General features: G+C 31.0%; 1 protein-coding gene across 9 annotated transcripts; it reads left to right on the top strand.

Annotated features, from left to right (window-relative positions):
• The first annotated feature begins 313 nt into the window (after positions 1–313).
• Positions 314–5,423, top strand: LOC105133465 (RNA-binding KH domain-containing protein). Of its 9 annotated transcripts, none has more exons than XR_843807.1 (10): positions 337–451; positions 733–1,330; positions 1,797–2,225; positions 2,322–2,576; positions 2,701–2,964; positions 3,207–3,274; positions 3,577–3,644; positions 4,745–4,815; positions 5,059–5,120; positions 5,218–5,421. XR_843807.1 is itself a non-coding variant. In XM_011037485.1 (8 exons), the coding sequence occupies exons 2-7, from the start codon at positions 755–757 to the stop codon at positions 3,620–3,622; spliced, it is 1,638 nt and encodes a 545-aa protein (XP_011035787.1). In that variant the 5' UTR covers positions 314–451; positions 723–754; the 3' UTR covers positions 3,623–3,644; positions 3,824–4,237. The 9 variants fall into 9 exon arrangements, 4 of the variants coding, with proteins under 4 accessions (XP_011035787.1, XP_011035786.1, XP_011035788.1 ...); XR_843808.1 differs by having other exon boundaries at positions 5,064–5,120; XR_843809.1 differs by having other exon boundaries at positions 4,749–4,815.
• Positions 5,424–16,575: the final 11,152 nt, after the last annotated feature.

The following is a 16,575-nucleotide window of genomic DNA, read 5'->3' on the forward strand; positions in this document are numbered from 1 at the left end:
AACTCAGCAACAATTGTATGGATGGTATTGGAACCGTAATTCATGTGGCTAAAAAAATGTCCCGTAACTAATGAGCAAAGTTATTAAATATGACTTGGTATTAAACGGATTTATTAATATTTTAAAAAATTTAATAAAAAATAAAATTATTTCAGAATTTAGAAAAATAAAATGATATTCTGAATTATTTTATAAAAAAATTAAATTAAATTTTAATCAGGTAAGTGGATTCGGGGAGACGTGCAAAAATTCAGGATGATTTTAAAATCAGTAAAATCCGGTCCAAATAATAATATTTTTTTTCAGCGCGAAACAACTAAAATGGCAAAGGCGCGGTCAAAACCCTAGAAATCGGAATATATATATGAAAGATATAACACACAGAGACAGAGAGGACGGAATCTGCTAAAAAAGTCACTCTGATTTACGCTCTACATCATTCACTTTCTAGGTAATAATCCAATCCGAATCTTTATGATCTTCCACTGATTGCGTAATTTTGTTTGCTAATTAGGGTTTTTACGTTTTTGATTTGGCCAGATCTAGGGCTTATTTGACTAACCCTTGCTTATTTGATCTAAAGTTATTATCTTTTTCTCGAAAAGAATTCATAATTTCTTTTAGTGGATCTTGGTTTTTGTAGTTATTTATGAAGTTTAGAATATTATGGATCGAAGTTTTTTGTTTTTCGAATTTTGATTATATTGTGTAATTTTGATAAGGTTGTTGTAGAAAGTAGTCTCTGTTGATTGTAATGGCGGGGCAGAGGAATAGTTACGGGAAGCGGGCTCATTCGCAGTCAGATTATGATATTGGTGGAAATAAGAGGAGAAATTCTGGTGATGATAGAGAACGTTTTGTTATTGATCCGCAAGATACGGTGTATCGGTATTTGTGCCCGGCTAGGAAGATTGGGAGCATAATAGGAAGGGGAGGGGAGATTATTAAGCAATTAAGGATTGATACTAAGTCAAAGATTAGGGTTGGTGAAACAGTGCCGGGCTGTGAAGAACGTGTTGTTACCATCTATAGCCCGAGTGATGAGACTAATGAATATGAAGACAGTGGCAATTACATTTCTCCTGCACAGGATGCTCTGTTCAGGGTGCATGATAAGGTTATTGCAGAAGATTTGCAAGTTGAAGATGACTCTGAAGGAAGTCCACAAGTCACCGCTAAGCTTCTTGTACCATCTGATCAGATAGGATGTATTATTGGGAAAGGCGGGCAGATTGTTCAGAACATACGCAGTGAGACTGGTGCAGTGATCCGCATTCTCAAGGATGAGCATTTACCTCCTTGTGCGTTAAGCTCAGATGAGCTTGTACAGGTATTCCTGTTTTTTTTTTGCCTGCCATTGTTTCCATTAGCAATTTCAGATGGTACAATGTCTTTGTTCCATTTTCAAAAAAAAAAAAAATTCCGCTTCATTTTTTTCTTAGTTCTGGAACTTGTTTAAGGGGATAGGTTATAGACAATTACAGTTATTGGACCAAAATAAATCTTGGTTTTATGATTGTGACAAGTCATGCTCTTATCTGGTATGTCATCGGGTTTTTTTTTCTTTTCTTGCATGCTGTGAAATAAACTTCCTTTTTGGGAAGGGTCTTCTTCCTTGGACTAGTTAATGATGTTTGGGGATTCGAAACTTGCTCAGCAATGTGTTTGGATCCCTTTCATCATCGTCAAGTAGGCATTCATTGGATTTGAGAGTATAGGCTCTAGCTTTGTACAATGAATGAGGCCTATAATTTTTCCTTTCCTTTTCTCATATAATTGTTGTTATTGGTGGCCAGATTTCTGGTGAAGCTGCAGTTCTCAAAAAGGCTTTATATCAAATAGCATCTCGCCTTCACGATAATCCATCACGGTCTCAGCACTTGCTTGTTTCTGCTGTTCCAAATGTGTACTCTTCTGTTGGCTCCCTGGTAGGTCCATCTGCAGCTGCCCCAATTGTTGGAATTGCTCCTCTCATGGGTCCTTATGGTGGTTTCAAAGGTGATACTGGAGACTGGTCGCGATCATTATATTCAGCTCCAAGAGATGAACTTGCTTCGAAAGAATTTTCACTTCGTGTGGTATGTCCAACTGCCAACATTGGTGCTGTAATTGGGAAAGGTGGTACCATCATCAACCAGATCAGACAGGAGTCTGGAGCAACAATCAAAGTTGATAGTTCAGTTGCTGAAGGAGATGATTGCTTGATAACTATTTCAGCGAAGGAGGTATAATACTTGTATATTCTTTTAAATCCCTCTTTTTTGTCTCTGTTGAGTTCCTTTGACATTGTTTATGATGGATTTCTAATTGTTCTATACCAGATCTATGATCAATATTCTCCAACAATAGAAGCAGCCTTACGCTTGCAACCTAGATGTAGTGAGAAAATGGAAAGAGATTCAGGTCTCATCTCTTTTACTACACGTCTACTTGTGCCCTCCTCTCGTATTGGTTGCCTTTTGGGTAAAGGAGGAGTTATTATAGATGAGATGAGGAAACTTACCAAAGCTATTATTCGAATACCTAGAAAGGAAAATCTTCCCAAAGTTGCATCTGATGATGATGAGATGGTGCAGGTAAAGAAATATCTCTAATGGTTATTGAATTGAAATTGTTTTTGTATCATCTTTCTGGGCCTGTGGCTCATGTTCCTCGAGTTAATGTAATATTGAGACCAGTCCTCTTACTTTTGACCACAAGATTGCTGGAGACCTGGATGTTGCCAAGGATGCTCTCATACAAATAAGTCGACGGTTAAGAGCTAATGTTTTTGACAGGGAAGGTGCAATGTCTGCTATTCTACCAGTTTTACCATACCTACCTGTCTCAGCTGAAGGTTCGGAGGGTCTAAATTATGACAGTAGAGATGGTAAAAGACATGGACGTGGGAGTTCTTATGCTGGCGGTTATAGCTCAAGTGATTATGCTTCTGGTGATGGTTATGGTAGCTATGGTAGCTCACAGGTATTGTTTTGTAGATTTGATAATATTACACATACATATTGTTTTAGACTTGCTGCATATTGAGGGCATGGTTTCCTTTTTTTCCTGTTCTTAGCCTTTTTCCATATTTTGAACATGTGCTATAATGCTATTTGACATGGAAAATGAGTAAGCTGTAAAAATTGCCAATACTTCTTGTTCATACCCACTCATTTTGCAAGTTATTGCTTGACTTGAATAGTGTTTATCCATGTCTTTTGTAGATTAATGCTAGTGGAGGTCCTTATGGAGCCTATGGAAGTTATTCTTCCGGACGCACTGGTACTTCCGGGTAAGAAATATTTTGTCATGTGCCATTGTTTGAAACCTGTTTAAATATTTATTCATGTAATTGGTGTCTGTTCTAGACTCAGTGCTAGCGTTTAAAGATTAAATTCTTAACCTGTGTGGACATGTAACCTTCCTTGTAATTAGATGCGAGATGTTCAGTTTACATGTCATTTTCAATTCAGTTTATCTGTGCTTTGCTTTTATGCTGCTTTTTCTAGGAGTTTTAGTGTGCAAGTTATGTTCACACATCCTTTGGGTAATTGTGTTGTAGAAATCCTAACTAGCAACTTCATCAATTATCAGGTTATCTGGCCAGGCCCCTGTTTCTCGACGCAAAAGCTATTACTAGAATTTGATGATGGCTACTGCAGGTAGACTGGTTTTACATTGTATATTCTGTGTGTATACAGATGAGTGGAAATTTCCACAGATAAGGCCAATCGCATTGTAGCTTGCGGCAGTTTCATATCATAACCTATCCAATCTCCCTCTGTATAGGATTCTGATGCACTTATTTACCTTTGCTTCCTCTCCTTTCCCATCAAAACAGCTGAGATCTATGAAGCCTGAAGCCAGCCTACTGCCTCTTTTGATGAAGCCTACTGCCTAAACTGGAAGACCAGATGTACTGGGATTTGACAGACACTTGGCCCACCATGATGATCTCACCTAGAAGAACCAAATATATTTGGAGATCTTGATATTGACCAAACACTTGTCATGTCCCTGATAATAAATTACCGAGCTCTAAGAACCTCTTTAGTGGCACGCCTTTATTGTTTTTCTTGTTAGTGGAACTTGTCTTTTAATTATGGAGACACTGTTTCTTCCATCCTTTGGTGGTTGTATTTCTTGCATCCTATAGCACTTGTATTAAGAGTAACTTGGGTTTTATTTCCTGCAATTCTCTGCTACACCAATTGAGTTTGATTTTTGAATTTATGCTGGGTTTGATTATTGGAAATTGTTTAGTTGATCAGCAGTGTTTGAGCATTCTAACGTTAACTGAATTGCTGGATTCACCCTGGCCTCTTGAATCCTCGTAGGCAATTAAGATGTGTCATGCCATAATTCTTAGCTGGGATAGTCTCTGTATGGATGAATTCTATATTCAAGAACTTCTACACCCTTTACAAAAATACTTTTGTTTAAAATGTGATAGACCTGATTGAAGCCAGAAGCAACATTTCTTTAAAGCATGCATTATATACCAAGAAATTTATTGAAATTGCATTGGAGCTTGGAGTTATGAGCCATGCATTGAAGAAACATATATAGTTGCATTCTAGTATGTCCTTTGTAAATTTTTAACCAGTCTGTGCCCTCATTATGTGCTTGGATGTTCAAATGTGCCCTTGCCTGGATTGTACAATTGGCCAAGTTGCTGTATCTGGCAGTTTTTATTGGTTTGATTTGTATTTTGTAGCTCAGAACTTAATTTTGTTTATAGTGATGAGTTTTGTGAATGAAGGCAGAACTAAAGATGAGAATTTCTTGAAGGCTCGTATCACGGACTCTGCTGTGCTGTCTTGTCCTGTCCAGGTAAGTTTGGAGGTAGTCTTGCTTGAAATATAAACAGTAATTCACTGTTGCTTGTATGCTCAAGATGAGTTCTCAACTGCTATATTTCAGTCTCTTTAACTCATGCATGTAAAAAAAAAAAAAAAAGCAAAAAATTCTATAAATGTAAAAAAAATGCTCAGGGAGAATTAAAGGCAGAAGGAAATTGTTGTGCACTAGAATTCAAAAGGTATGATACAAATCACTTTTGATGGATTTTTATAGCTCAGACACCATCGGAGGCTTTCCTGGATTGTTGGAAAAGGTTGAACTCAGGGCTTCAAGCGGTAGGTTATTTTCATATGAAATGCTGTGTGCTATATAGATTGTTGCGCAGAGATAATTGCCCTGATTGATTATTGTTTTACAAAAAAATTGTGGCAGGTTCTGTCAGGCATTAACATTTCATCAGTTTACCTGGCTAATCACAGATGCCAGCACTTTAACTGTGGAAATCAAGCGCATCCAGTTAATTTTTTCAGCGAGCTTTATATGTTTGTATTTGTATGTTGTCTATTCAGGCACATGGAAACAACAATTAGAAAATTTATTTGCAACGAAATTAAAAATAATAAAGTGCTTCAATCACATCCTCTTGTCGTGTTGGGCATCAAACCCCTTGGCTAGATGAAATTTGTTTTTCTGGGTCAACAAATGAGCAGTGTAGTTTTCTTGTCTTGGAGAGGTAGAAGTGATACCGACCATCCAGAGGCTCTATTCAATGAGGTCGCTGGTCAAGGTTTAGAACTTTAGAGAGATGAGGAGCTTTCCATCATCTTGAGATAATGAAGATAATCACCGAGAGAATCACCAAAATGCTCCATTGAATCAGTGAATATCGTGGAAAGGAGTGTTGCCATCGCAGTTCCTCTCTGGTTTTATCTACGTTGAGCAAGTCCAATTGATTATGGCCGGAGGCTGCGTACCTCCTTTTCCCCGAAGAGAAACATTGTCTTCACCTCTCGAATGTTTTGATTGGAGTATGACTCGCAGACACTTTCATTAGGCATTTGTCTCTCATTATCCACTGAAGATTCCAATCACCTTTGTTTCCTGGTCATAGCCAACCAGACAACGAGAGAGAATAATAATAAAAAATTGCTCTGTTATACAATTGCGTCAAACAGGCCAACTTGTTGAAATTCTCACAGTTGTTTTTGTGTAGCCCCATTATAGTAAATTTGCCCACCTAATTCGCTGCAAGTGTACTGCATCCAGTGGACAGGCTCCATTACTCCGTCAAAATGGTGTGCAAAATAATTAAAAGGGTAGCTGCTGCTCTGAGTTCACGTGATGGGGATAGATCGTATAGGCTTAATCTCTCTTGGTTTTGGCACCAATGGACGGTCACATCAATCCTCATGAACCCTCCTTATGCACGGTCACTCAACTTTTCTTGTTACTCTTCTTGACAAAGGACATATATTTGAACAGTTCTAGAGATGCCCTCTCTGTACAAAAGCTAACATCATTAATACTATAGGTCACGGACACTTGTCTTTATAAACGACCTCATGGGTGCTCCTCTCTATTGCTTCAAACCCTATTCGTCCACGCTCTGCCAAGAGAGCCTTGCTCATACGCCTCCCTCTCTACCAGTTTCCACATTGTGTTTGTCGAAATTAAAAGAGATAGTTCTCTTACATATTTTCTTGTAAGGAATTATTGCCTTTCTTCTTTGGGAAAATTCCTATATATCCTTGTGTCGTTTAGTTTAGGGCATCGTGAGGCTACATATATATCATTGGGGCTGATTTCTTTTCCCCTTTCTTTTTGTCTGGTTCTCCTTCGCTTCACTCTTGGAAATGATTATTTTTTGGAGGGCCTTTTTATGACATTTGTTATGGTATTTTTCATCCTAGGTCTTACATGAGGGAATGGGGTTTATGTGGTGCAGCCAAGGATGACTTGCCGGTATAAGCTATGATCAGTAGCTATAGCTATGGTATTTTTCATCCTAGGTTTGGCTATATATATATATAGCCAGTTAATTAATTGCTATAAATCTCAGCACATTTATGTTTTATATGTCTGCACACAGACACACACATCATTGTATGCTGATGTTCCACCTCCTATGATCAGTAGTCAATCGGCAAGTCATCTCTGGCTACTCAACTCCCTCCTTTTCTCGTGCCAGATCTTTATGATGATAACGCAAGACTACGTATACTGGACACAGTGGGGTGAATGCATGGTTGTTTAATGAGTGGATCTTGGCTTTCGGCTCTGACAAGGATGTTAAACAAATAATTAATCTATGAAGTGAGGTCCCAGAAATCATTTTATATTATTATTATCTGATATTTTTTTCTTTCAATACACGCACATCCGCTCACCTGCACTGTACAGCACGCTGTTTTTTTCTTTCAAGTTGATGTCATTTTCTCTTTATTTCTCTGTTTGCAAACTTCGCAGATGAAGCCATTCAGCATGTTATCCTTCAAGGTGCTTAATTTATTGTTTGTATGCTAGCGTGTGTACTTTTATGAGAAGGTCTATCAACTGTAACTACACTTCAAAATTATGTTATACGTTGATTGAAGAACAAGATCAGCAAGAGTCACTGGTGGAGTCCAAGTAATTACAGACCTCATGAACTGTTACAAGTTCTTGATTATTTCATGGGTACACAAGTATCAAGTAGTCAAGCCATACTTGCCATATAGCAGCAAGACTGTATGCTATTTATTTTTGCGCAGTTTGCTTGCAGGCGTCCTTAGCGGTTGGGAAGCTGGAAACAATTGTCCTTCGGATAAGTATTTATCCAAGTTCATTAAATTGATGCTATGCTTCCTACTGTTTCGAGTAGGTTTGAAAAAATTATTGTACTCTACAAAAAAAGAAAAACAAGATATTACCCTTCTTGCTCAACAAACAAAAAGAAGAAAGCAACACAATGATTATTATTTTTTTTATTTACGTACATGCACGTACAATGCATTATCAGCTCCATTACCAGGAATAATTGAAAATGAATGCTTTTTTTTTTATTTGTTTAATTCCTTTGTTCCTAGTTCTTTTCTGTCTTTTTTTTAATCAACTTTGAGTATAAAGCATTTCAATGATATAAATTTATTTTCCTTTTGATAAAAACTAATCTTTTGGCTCGCATTCTGCTACAAAAGAATCAAAGTTTTCTTTCATCCTAGAAAAATGAATGGGTATGGTAGTATTTTTTTTTTTTGATTTACGTAGGGTGTCCGGGTCAGCTTACGCGCACCACGACTAATCCCCACGGCCCATTGAACATCCTGCAAGTCCAGTGAGCAGGTAAGGCACCGTGAGGGTGACAAACATGTGCGGTAAGGCTCGAATCCAGGTGCGGAGAAAGGGGACAAGCCCCTCCCACCGCTGGGCTAGAACCTCGCGCAGTATGGTAGTATTTTTGTTAATATTGTAGGTATTTTTGTCTTACAGTGTAGGCTATTCTGTTGTATTTTGACAATATTGCATGGTTGACTCCGACACTAAAATTACTTTTTTTTTTGAATTGTATATTGGTTTTTCAATTTATTTATTTTTTATTTTGATGTAATTTTTTTATTTATAATTTTTTTTCTTATATTAATTATTTATAATTAAATTTTTATTTTTGATTTCATCTTTGATAATTTGATTTTTTTAATTTTTTTCAAATTTAATCCTTATTTTTTTATTTTTTTTATTTTGTATTATTTTCTTGATTGATTTTTTTTTAAATTCCACCTCTATGTATTTATTTTCATTTAATTTCATGTCAAATTTAGTTTTAATTATTTTAATTTCTATTTCTTAATTATTTTTTAATGAATGTTTTTTACAATTCCATCCCTAAACAATTAATTTCATTTTATTTTTTTCAAAATATTTAATTTCATTAAATTTTTATATTAAATTTAATCCTAATTTTTTTAATTGCTATTTTTTATTGATTTTGCTTTTCAATTTAATCTCTCAATGTTTCTTTGATTAAGAATCATGTTTTTTTAATGGGTTTTCCTTTACTGGGGTCACCACACTCTCATAAGCTAGGTAATAAATTAAAAGGATTAGCCTAGGTCGACTTCTAATTTTTTTAAAGTATTTTTTTATATTTTTTTCTTTTCTATTTTTATGGTCATCCTAATTTTATATCTTAGGTCATATTTGATTTGTTAACTCGAGTTGGTTGTCAAGTTTGCTTGAGGCTTTTATTGTTATTTTTTTCTTTGACAATTTTTTTAAATTTATATTTTTAAATTAGCTTATAATAAAATTTTTGATGACACCTAAATTTGGGAATTCATAGGTTATGACCTTTTTAAGATTTGATCATATTTAAGATGTATGTTCAGATTTGCTTGGTTTTTACCTATGTTTTCAATTTCACCATCTATTATTTTTTTTGTTCTTTAAAATTTAATTCTTATTTTTCAATTGATATTTATTTTATTTTGATTATTTTTTTATTAAATTGCATCCTTGGGTTTTTTCTATCAAATTTCATTCTCATTATTTGTTTTGCTTTTATAGGTTTTTTTTATTAATACTTTTCTATTAATCTTATCATTCAAAATTAAATTGGTTAAGAATTATGCTTTTTAATTAAATCTAGGTAAAACATTTAATAAGATGTGGCTTTTAAAGATTAGATCAGGTTTAAAAGGTTTGCCTTGCTTTTTTTTTTTTCTCTTTTTCTAAATTGATGTTGTCTTTTTTTTAATTTTTTTTAACTTTTATTTTGTTATTTTTTTATTTAATTCTACAGGGTTAGCCCTCAATAATTTTTATTTTATTTTACCCCCACCATTTTTTTATTCTATAAATAATCTATCATATTATAAATGATTTTCAATTTTATCCTTTGATTTTTTAATCTTTCAAGTTTGGTCCTAATTCTTTTAATTGTAATTTTTTTGTTTGAAATAATTTTTTTTACATTTCATCCTCATTAGGTTTTCTCTAGTCAAGTTTTAGCCTCATTTTTTTTATGTTGCTTATTTTCTTTTGTAAATTTTTTTATTAATAGTTTTTTCAACATTTCCATCCTTCAAAATTAAATTGGATGATATTTAAAGTTCTTAATTGAACTTGGATTTATAATTTAATAAGCTACAAGTTTTTTTAGATTAGACGAGGTTCAGGATGTTCACTTAGTTCGCCTTTTATTTTATGCTGATGGTTTTTTTTTTAAAGTTTGACTCTTTTTTTTTTGTTTTATTTTAGTTAAGTTAGTAGTGAGTTGTTTGATAATCTAAATACGCTTGGATGTGGTTCCTTTTTTGTTTTTTTTTGTCAGTTTATTTATTATTTTTTTGTAAATATTTAAATTGTCAATTTAACCAATGACATGAGACTTACATTTTTTTTAACCTATAACTTTTCTTATATTAAAAAAATTGTTTAGTTTGCGGTAATGCACGGACAATATGTTTAATATATACTATAATTATGTTGTGACACACCATGTGTATCACATAATCCAAACCCATTTTCCTCTTTTTGTCAGTATAATATTATTAGAAAATATAAATTAAAAGAACAAAAAAAAAAAAGCAATAGGAGAAAATGCAATGCTACTATTTTTTTATTGTAACTCTAAGTCTCCAATATTAAATTAAATGAATTCTTACTATGAATGAAAATCCAACTAATATGTCAAAGTTGTTTTGAAAATTGAAAGAAATATCTTGGTACATATAAAAAAAAGTTCTTGTTATTAAAACAAAATTGTGCATTGAATCAAACTCTAAGAATTGAAAAGATAGAGTTCACATAAAAAAAAATTAATGGAGGAATTGAAAAGATAGAAAACATAAAAAGCTCAAATAAAAAACATAAAAGAAAAAAAATTGATGGAGGAATTGAAAAGATAGAAAAGATAAAGAGCTCACATAAAAAAACATAAAAGAAAAGATAATTTGCTCAAGGCATTCCATATTAGAATGCTTTTGATTCAATCTTTTTTTAAGCAATAGTTAAACAATACGAGTTCCAAATTATTGGCAATGATTGATTGTGGAAAATTTGAGAATGATAGTAGAGTTGATATAATAGTATGATGATTGGAATATTAATTATAGAAATTTAGGTATAAGTGTTGAGTTGGTGGTTAAATAAATTTTTAGAATAAAGTATGATTTAATTAATGTAGTTAAAAAATGAGACATTGTATATTAATTAGAATACCAAGTTTAATGTTCAACCACAACTTATATACAATTATAGTGTGTTAATGCTCATTTATATAAGGATACCATAAAATTCAAGTTCGTTTGAAATTGCAAAATTGATTGGTATTTACACATGTATCAATTCATATATTATACAAGAACATCATCATCTTGATTTAAAATTTGTTGTATTAGTGGTTTTGATAGTTATGATAACTGACATCAAGGTAAACGTTATTACTATTTGAGCATCAATAAGTACACAATATAGGTTTGTTGTCTAATATTACAAGATATGACAGGTAAATTAGAAGGTGCTTGAACGACTCTTCTATTCACACGAAAAGTCCTTTGAAATGCTGTTTTGATTATTGTTGGCTCTTTAAAAATTAAATTCCAACACTATTATACATTAAGATCATAATAGATGTTTTGATAGTAAACAACAATAATCGGGAGAGTTTTCTAGGCATTTGGAGCTACAACTAAGTTTTGAGGTTTTCAATAAGTCAAATAAATTTTATTAAGAACTTAATTGGTGAAAAATTAAATTTGAAAGCCTAATTTAGGCTTAATTTAGAAGATTAAAATTTTAAAAGATCAAATTTAATTTTTTTAAACTCAATTGGATGAAATCAAGAGCGAAATTACAAAAAAATAAAAGTTTGAGGGGTTAATTAAAGGTTATATGGAAGAAATTCAAGATCAATGACCTCTTCACAAAAAAATATGTGTATTTAGGAACCAAATTCAGCCAGTAGTAAGGATAGAATTAACTATTATGCTTAATAGTACTTAAGTTTATTCTATTACCAAGAGTAGTACAAGCTACATCAGTACAACTTTTATGATTTATAAACAAACTACATGCCTTGTTTTGTATATGGCAACGCATATGGAATATGTTCTCCTTCTAGCTAGAATTTCCACCTTGGTCAAAACTAAGATTTTTTTTATTTTGATTCTGGACATTCTATAAACTTGATTTCTATTGGGTCTATTAGTTGCGTCAGCCTCTAATCACAACTTAGAATCATAAGGAGGATGGGTGGAAGTGTTTTCTTCAAGTTTTTCAATTATTGTAGCATTGTATGTTTATAATAATAAAAAAAACACAAGTCAATGGCCTATATTGTTGTGTGGCTTTGTTTACAATCATGCGATCTTTTTTATTTTATTTAGGAAGATGTTTGGTGATACATCAAAAAAAGAAGGGGCAAAGATTGCTTGAGTGCCAAGTGTGAAATAGCATGGCTAGGACATATTTTGTATGTTCTGTTGTTTTCATCATGATTTTTGTTCTTTTATATATATATATATACATACCATTAAGGTGTATTTAAAAAGAGGGTGTAAATTGTGTTTTTTTTTAAATTTAATTTTTTTGTTTAAAATGAATTTTTTTCTATGTTTTTAAATGGTTTTGATGTGTTAATGTTAAAAATAATTTTTAAAAATAAAAAATTATCTTAATATATTTCTGAGTGAAAAATACTTTAAATCGTCATGACTACCACAACTTCAAACTTCAAACGTGTAAATACTAAAATGCATGTTTGTGATTGGAAGCTAATGATAGGTCACATGTCTATGATATTATACAAATTATACAGGTTTCCTTATAGTATGGTTGTAGTAGCAGATTTTAATTTTGTCTTAGAATTAAATATGCTTTTTCTTGGAAGTTATTTTCCCACGTGTTAAGAACATCTTTTTTACATAGTAGCATGATTGCATTTAATTCTAACCTTAATTATGAGTGGTTTTGATCTGAATAAAGTTTTGTGCAAAGGAGTTCTTGTGTGCTATAAGGCTTATTTATAATAGGAGCAGAGGTATATCTAAAACCAGGTCAATCTCAAACTCTAGACCATAGAAGAGGATAATGCAGTGAAAAATTTTCTTTCTTTATCAAGATGAATTGCTAAGCAAGTGATATTACCATATGTGATTTAAATCATATAACAATGTCAATGTGCTACATCATGGGAGTGTTGGAGCTAATCACTTGGTTATATGTGCTATTGACTTTATTCTTGTAAATATATTTAATTTAGTGATAAATACTTATTTATCTTTAATATTCATAAAATATCTTATTAATAAATACAATATTTGATTAATAAATTTAAGGTAAATATAAAGTTATCGGGACAAAAATGTTTTGCAAATAAAACCTTAAAGTTGTTATAAATATGAAACTCTTATCGCATCAAAACATTATTCTTAAATATTTTTTGTCAATATTTTATTAAGATTAAACATTAATTAGTGCGGTTGAAAATGATACATATTATGTTCTTTTTTCATGAAATGAAACAACTTTATTTTTTTCTAATAAGATTCTTGAGACTCCTGCAAATTTTATATTTATTATTTTTATTGCATATATATGTTTCAAGAAACGTAGTGAAATCAAAACCAACATTTGACAATTAGAATTGTTATTTGCTTGTTTTAATTGTTATTAGGATTAATTTTAAGTTAAATTTATGTTCAATTTTTTTCTCAAAAATAATTTTACTCATCATTTTTTCAAAATAAAAGGTCTTGTTATTGTTCTAGCCAAATCTAGTTGGATTTCTCATATCTGCTGGAAATCACATGAAAGAAATTTTTTTTTCAAATTTGGTTGGATTTCTCAAATCTGTTGGAAACCACGATGAAAGAAAAATATTTTTAAATGGTTGTAATGCAGCCAGCAATGACAACACCACCACTGCTGGCACACTTGACAATATACAACTCACTTTAAACGAGCAGCAATAACATACCATGGTTCATTAGCAGCCATGACATTGTTGGCAGAGTGAGGCAGCAACCTAGCACTTCAAATGGTGCAACACTAGGGCTGCCACCATCATGGCCATTCCACACTCGCAGCAGCAATATCTATAAAAGCTAGCAACAAACAAGTTCAAAGAAGAAGAAAAAGAGACAAAAGTTAAGATTTTGCCTTTGATGTTTTCTTTAGTGTTTTCAGGGGTAGAAGAAATTCTACCCCTATACCTTATAACTTATTATTATATAGGATTTTTAGGTTTAATTTATGAATTTACTCCTACTATTTATTTATATTTATAATTTTATTTTTTGGATGGAATTATGATTTTACTTCTTCATATATAAAATGTTAATTTTATATTTAAAATTAAAATTAAAATTAAAATAATTATATAATTAATTATCCTAATTAATAGGATTAGGAAAGAATTAAAATTTTTAATTCAAAATTTTTTAGTTTTGTAATATCCTAATAGGATTAGGACTTATTTAAAATAATATTTTAGAAAAATGGTTTTTTCTAAACGAAAAGAGTTTTTTAAGTTGGAAAGTTTTATTTAATAGATTCTAAAATAGTCAAAAAAGTTAATAAGACTTTTAATATGATTAATTTTCTTATTAAATCTTGAGAAATAGTTTTCAAAGAAAATTTGTATTCAATAAAATTTATTATGTTTGAGAAATTATCAATTTGGATTTGATTTAATTTTTCTCAATGTTAGAAATATTATTTTAAAAATTGCACACATAAATTAAATGGAATCCTAGCCCACTAGAATATCTAAGCAAGATTTTATAAATTAATAATGAGGGATATTAACTTGCAAAAAAATAATGAGAGACTAAATTATGATTAAAGACTTTATCTAAGTTTGATTATAAATATTTATGCATGAAACCAATACTTGTTATTTTTATAGTAATAGGTTGATATATTACCATGAGTAAAATAATTATATCTCTACGTGATATACTTGATGCTAATAAATTGATTGAACCAAACTTTTTTAATTGATATCAAATTATGAGAATTATTCTTAAACAAGAAGGAAGATTATATGTTCTTAAAAATTTAATTAAAGTTCAAGAACTAAATATCAATGTCATACTCATGAGAGTGAGCAAGCTATATGTGTGATGTTAGCTAACATATCACTTGAACTTCAAACATAACAGGAATATATTGTGGATGATTGACTAATAGGATTGAGAGGTATGAAACATCTAAGGAGTTGTTTCACTATATAATAAGGATGATTGGCTATTTTAAAAATTTAGGTCATTTAAACTTTGTCATGAATCATGAGTTAAATGTTGACTTGGTTTTGCAACCCAAACACAAAAGCTTACTTGGAGCATCATGAATAACAAGGGAACATGTCATTATTGTGGCAAGAAAAGTCACTATAAGATGAACAACAAATATTATCTTGCAACTATAAAGACTAAAAAGCTTATTAAAGCTTCTACTTCATGTGTGTTTATGATTGAAGAGAGATAACATGGACCTATAAGTTGCTAATAAAACAAGGGTTGTTACATTAACTTTTCTTAATGGGTTGATACTAGAACTCCATAATTGTTGTTTTATTCTAGTACTTTCTAAAATTATTATATATATTTTTTAATGTATTTAAAATTTTTATTAAAGAAAAATATTGTTCCTTCTATAATAATAATAATGTTTATTATGAATCTGGTACTTATACAAATTACTTGTATATATTTAATCTTGAAATGTCTAAGTTCAGTATAAGTTGCAAGAAAAAAAAATTAAATAATTAATATCCATATTGTTTATGGCATTGTAGACTAGGTCATATTAATGAAACAAAAATTAGTAAGTTATATAAAAGAGGATATTAGATCATTTTGATTTTGAATCATGTGAAACATCTAAAGCTTGTTTATTGGGTAATATAACCAAAATAACCTTTGCTAAAAAAAATAAAAAGATCTAATGAATTATTAGGTTTAATACATATAGATGTATATTGACCAATAATGATTCATGCTATAATTAAATATACATGTTTCATCATTGATAATCGTATTGAATATGGTCATGTGCATTTAATGAAAGTCTAAATTATTTTAAAGGTTAAAAGAATTCAAAAATAAAGTTGAAAAATAAATTGAAAAGGCTATTAATATATTTCAATCGGATCGATGTTATGGATATTTCACCAAGATTTTCAAGTTTATCTAAAAATAGTGAGATTCTCTCATACTAGGAACCTCTTAGAACACCATAACATAATAGAGTTTTTGGAAGGATAAATTGCACCCTATTAAATATGGTACAATTTATAATAAATTATACAAATCTTTTACCTTTTTTCTTAAGGTTATGCCCTATAAACTAATGATTATCTTTTAAATAGGGTTTCTTCAAAATTCATTGATAAGATTATATGAGATATGAAATGGTAATAGACAAATATTATCATACTTAAAAGACTATATGAAAAGTATTATATTTGTAAAGTTAAGAGCTAAGTTAGATAAATATAAGTTTGTGAGATATCTAAAAGAAACTATTGGATATTATTTATATCATCTCATTAAGTAAAAATGTTTGTCTCAAATCATGCCACTTTTTAATATTTGTTCTTTAAAAAAGCACTGGGAGGAAAATAAAACTTAAAAAAATTCATGAACCACAAACTGACATCCAAATAAAACATAAACTTGAGGCTATAACATTAGATATTCAGCCTGGAGCTCAAGCAACATAAGAATTCTGTAGATCTAGTAGGGCATGAACCAATAAGATTTAGACTTCTCATGAAAGATGAAACTGATGAGTTGCCCATACTTGATG

Source organism: Populus euphratica, unplaced genomic scaffold, assembly GCF_000495115.2.
Source record: "Populus euphratica unplaced genomic scaffold, PopEup_1.0 scaffold129.1, whole genome shotgun sequence".
NCBI classification, from domain to species: Eukaryota; Viridiplantae; Streptophyta; class Magnoliopsida; order Malpighiales; family Salicaceae; genus Populus; species Populus euphratica.

Bases quoted from the DNA above. Each gene is read 5' to 3' on its own strand.
- LOC105133465 (XM_011037485.1), top strand. From the start codon at position 755: ATGGCGGGGCAGAGGAATAGTTACGGGAAGCGGGCTCATTCGCAGTCA. The intron at 2,965-3,206 runs GTATTGTTTTGT...TGTCTTTTGTAG, and splicing joins GTAGCTATGGTAGCTCACAG to ATTAATGCTAGTGGAGGTCC. The intron at 3,275-3,576 runs GTAAGAAATATT...ATCAATTATCAG, and splicing joins GGACGCACTGGTACTTCCGG to GTTATCTGGCCAGGCCCCTG.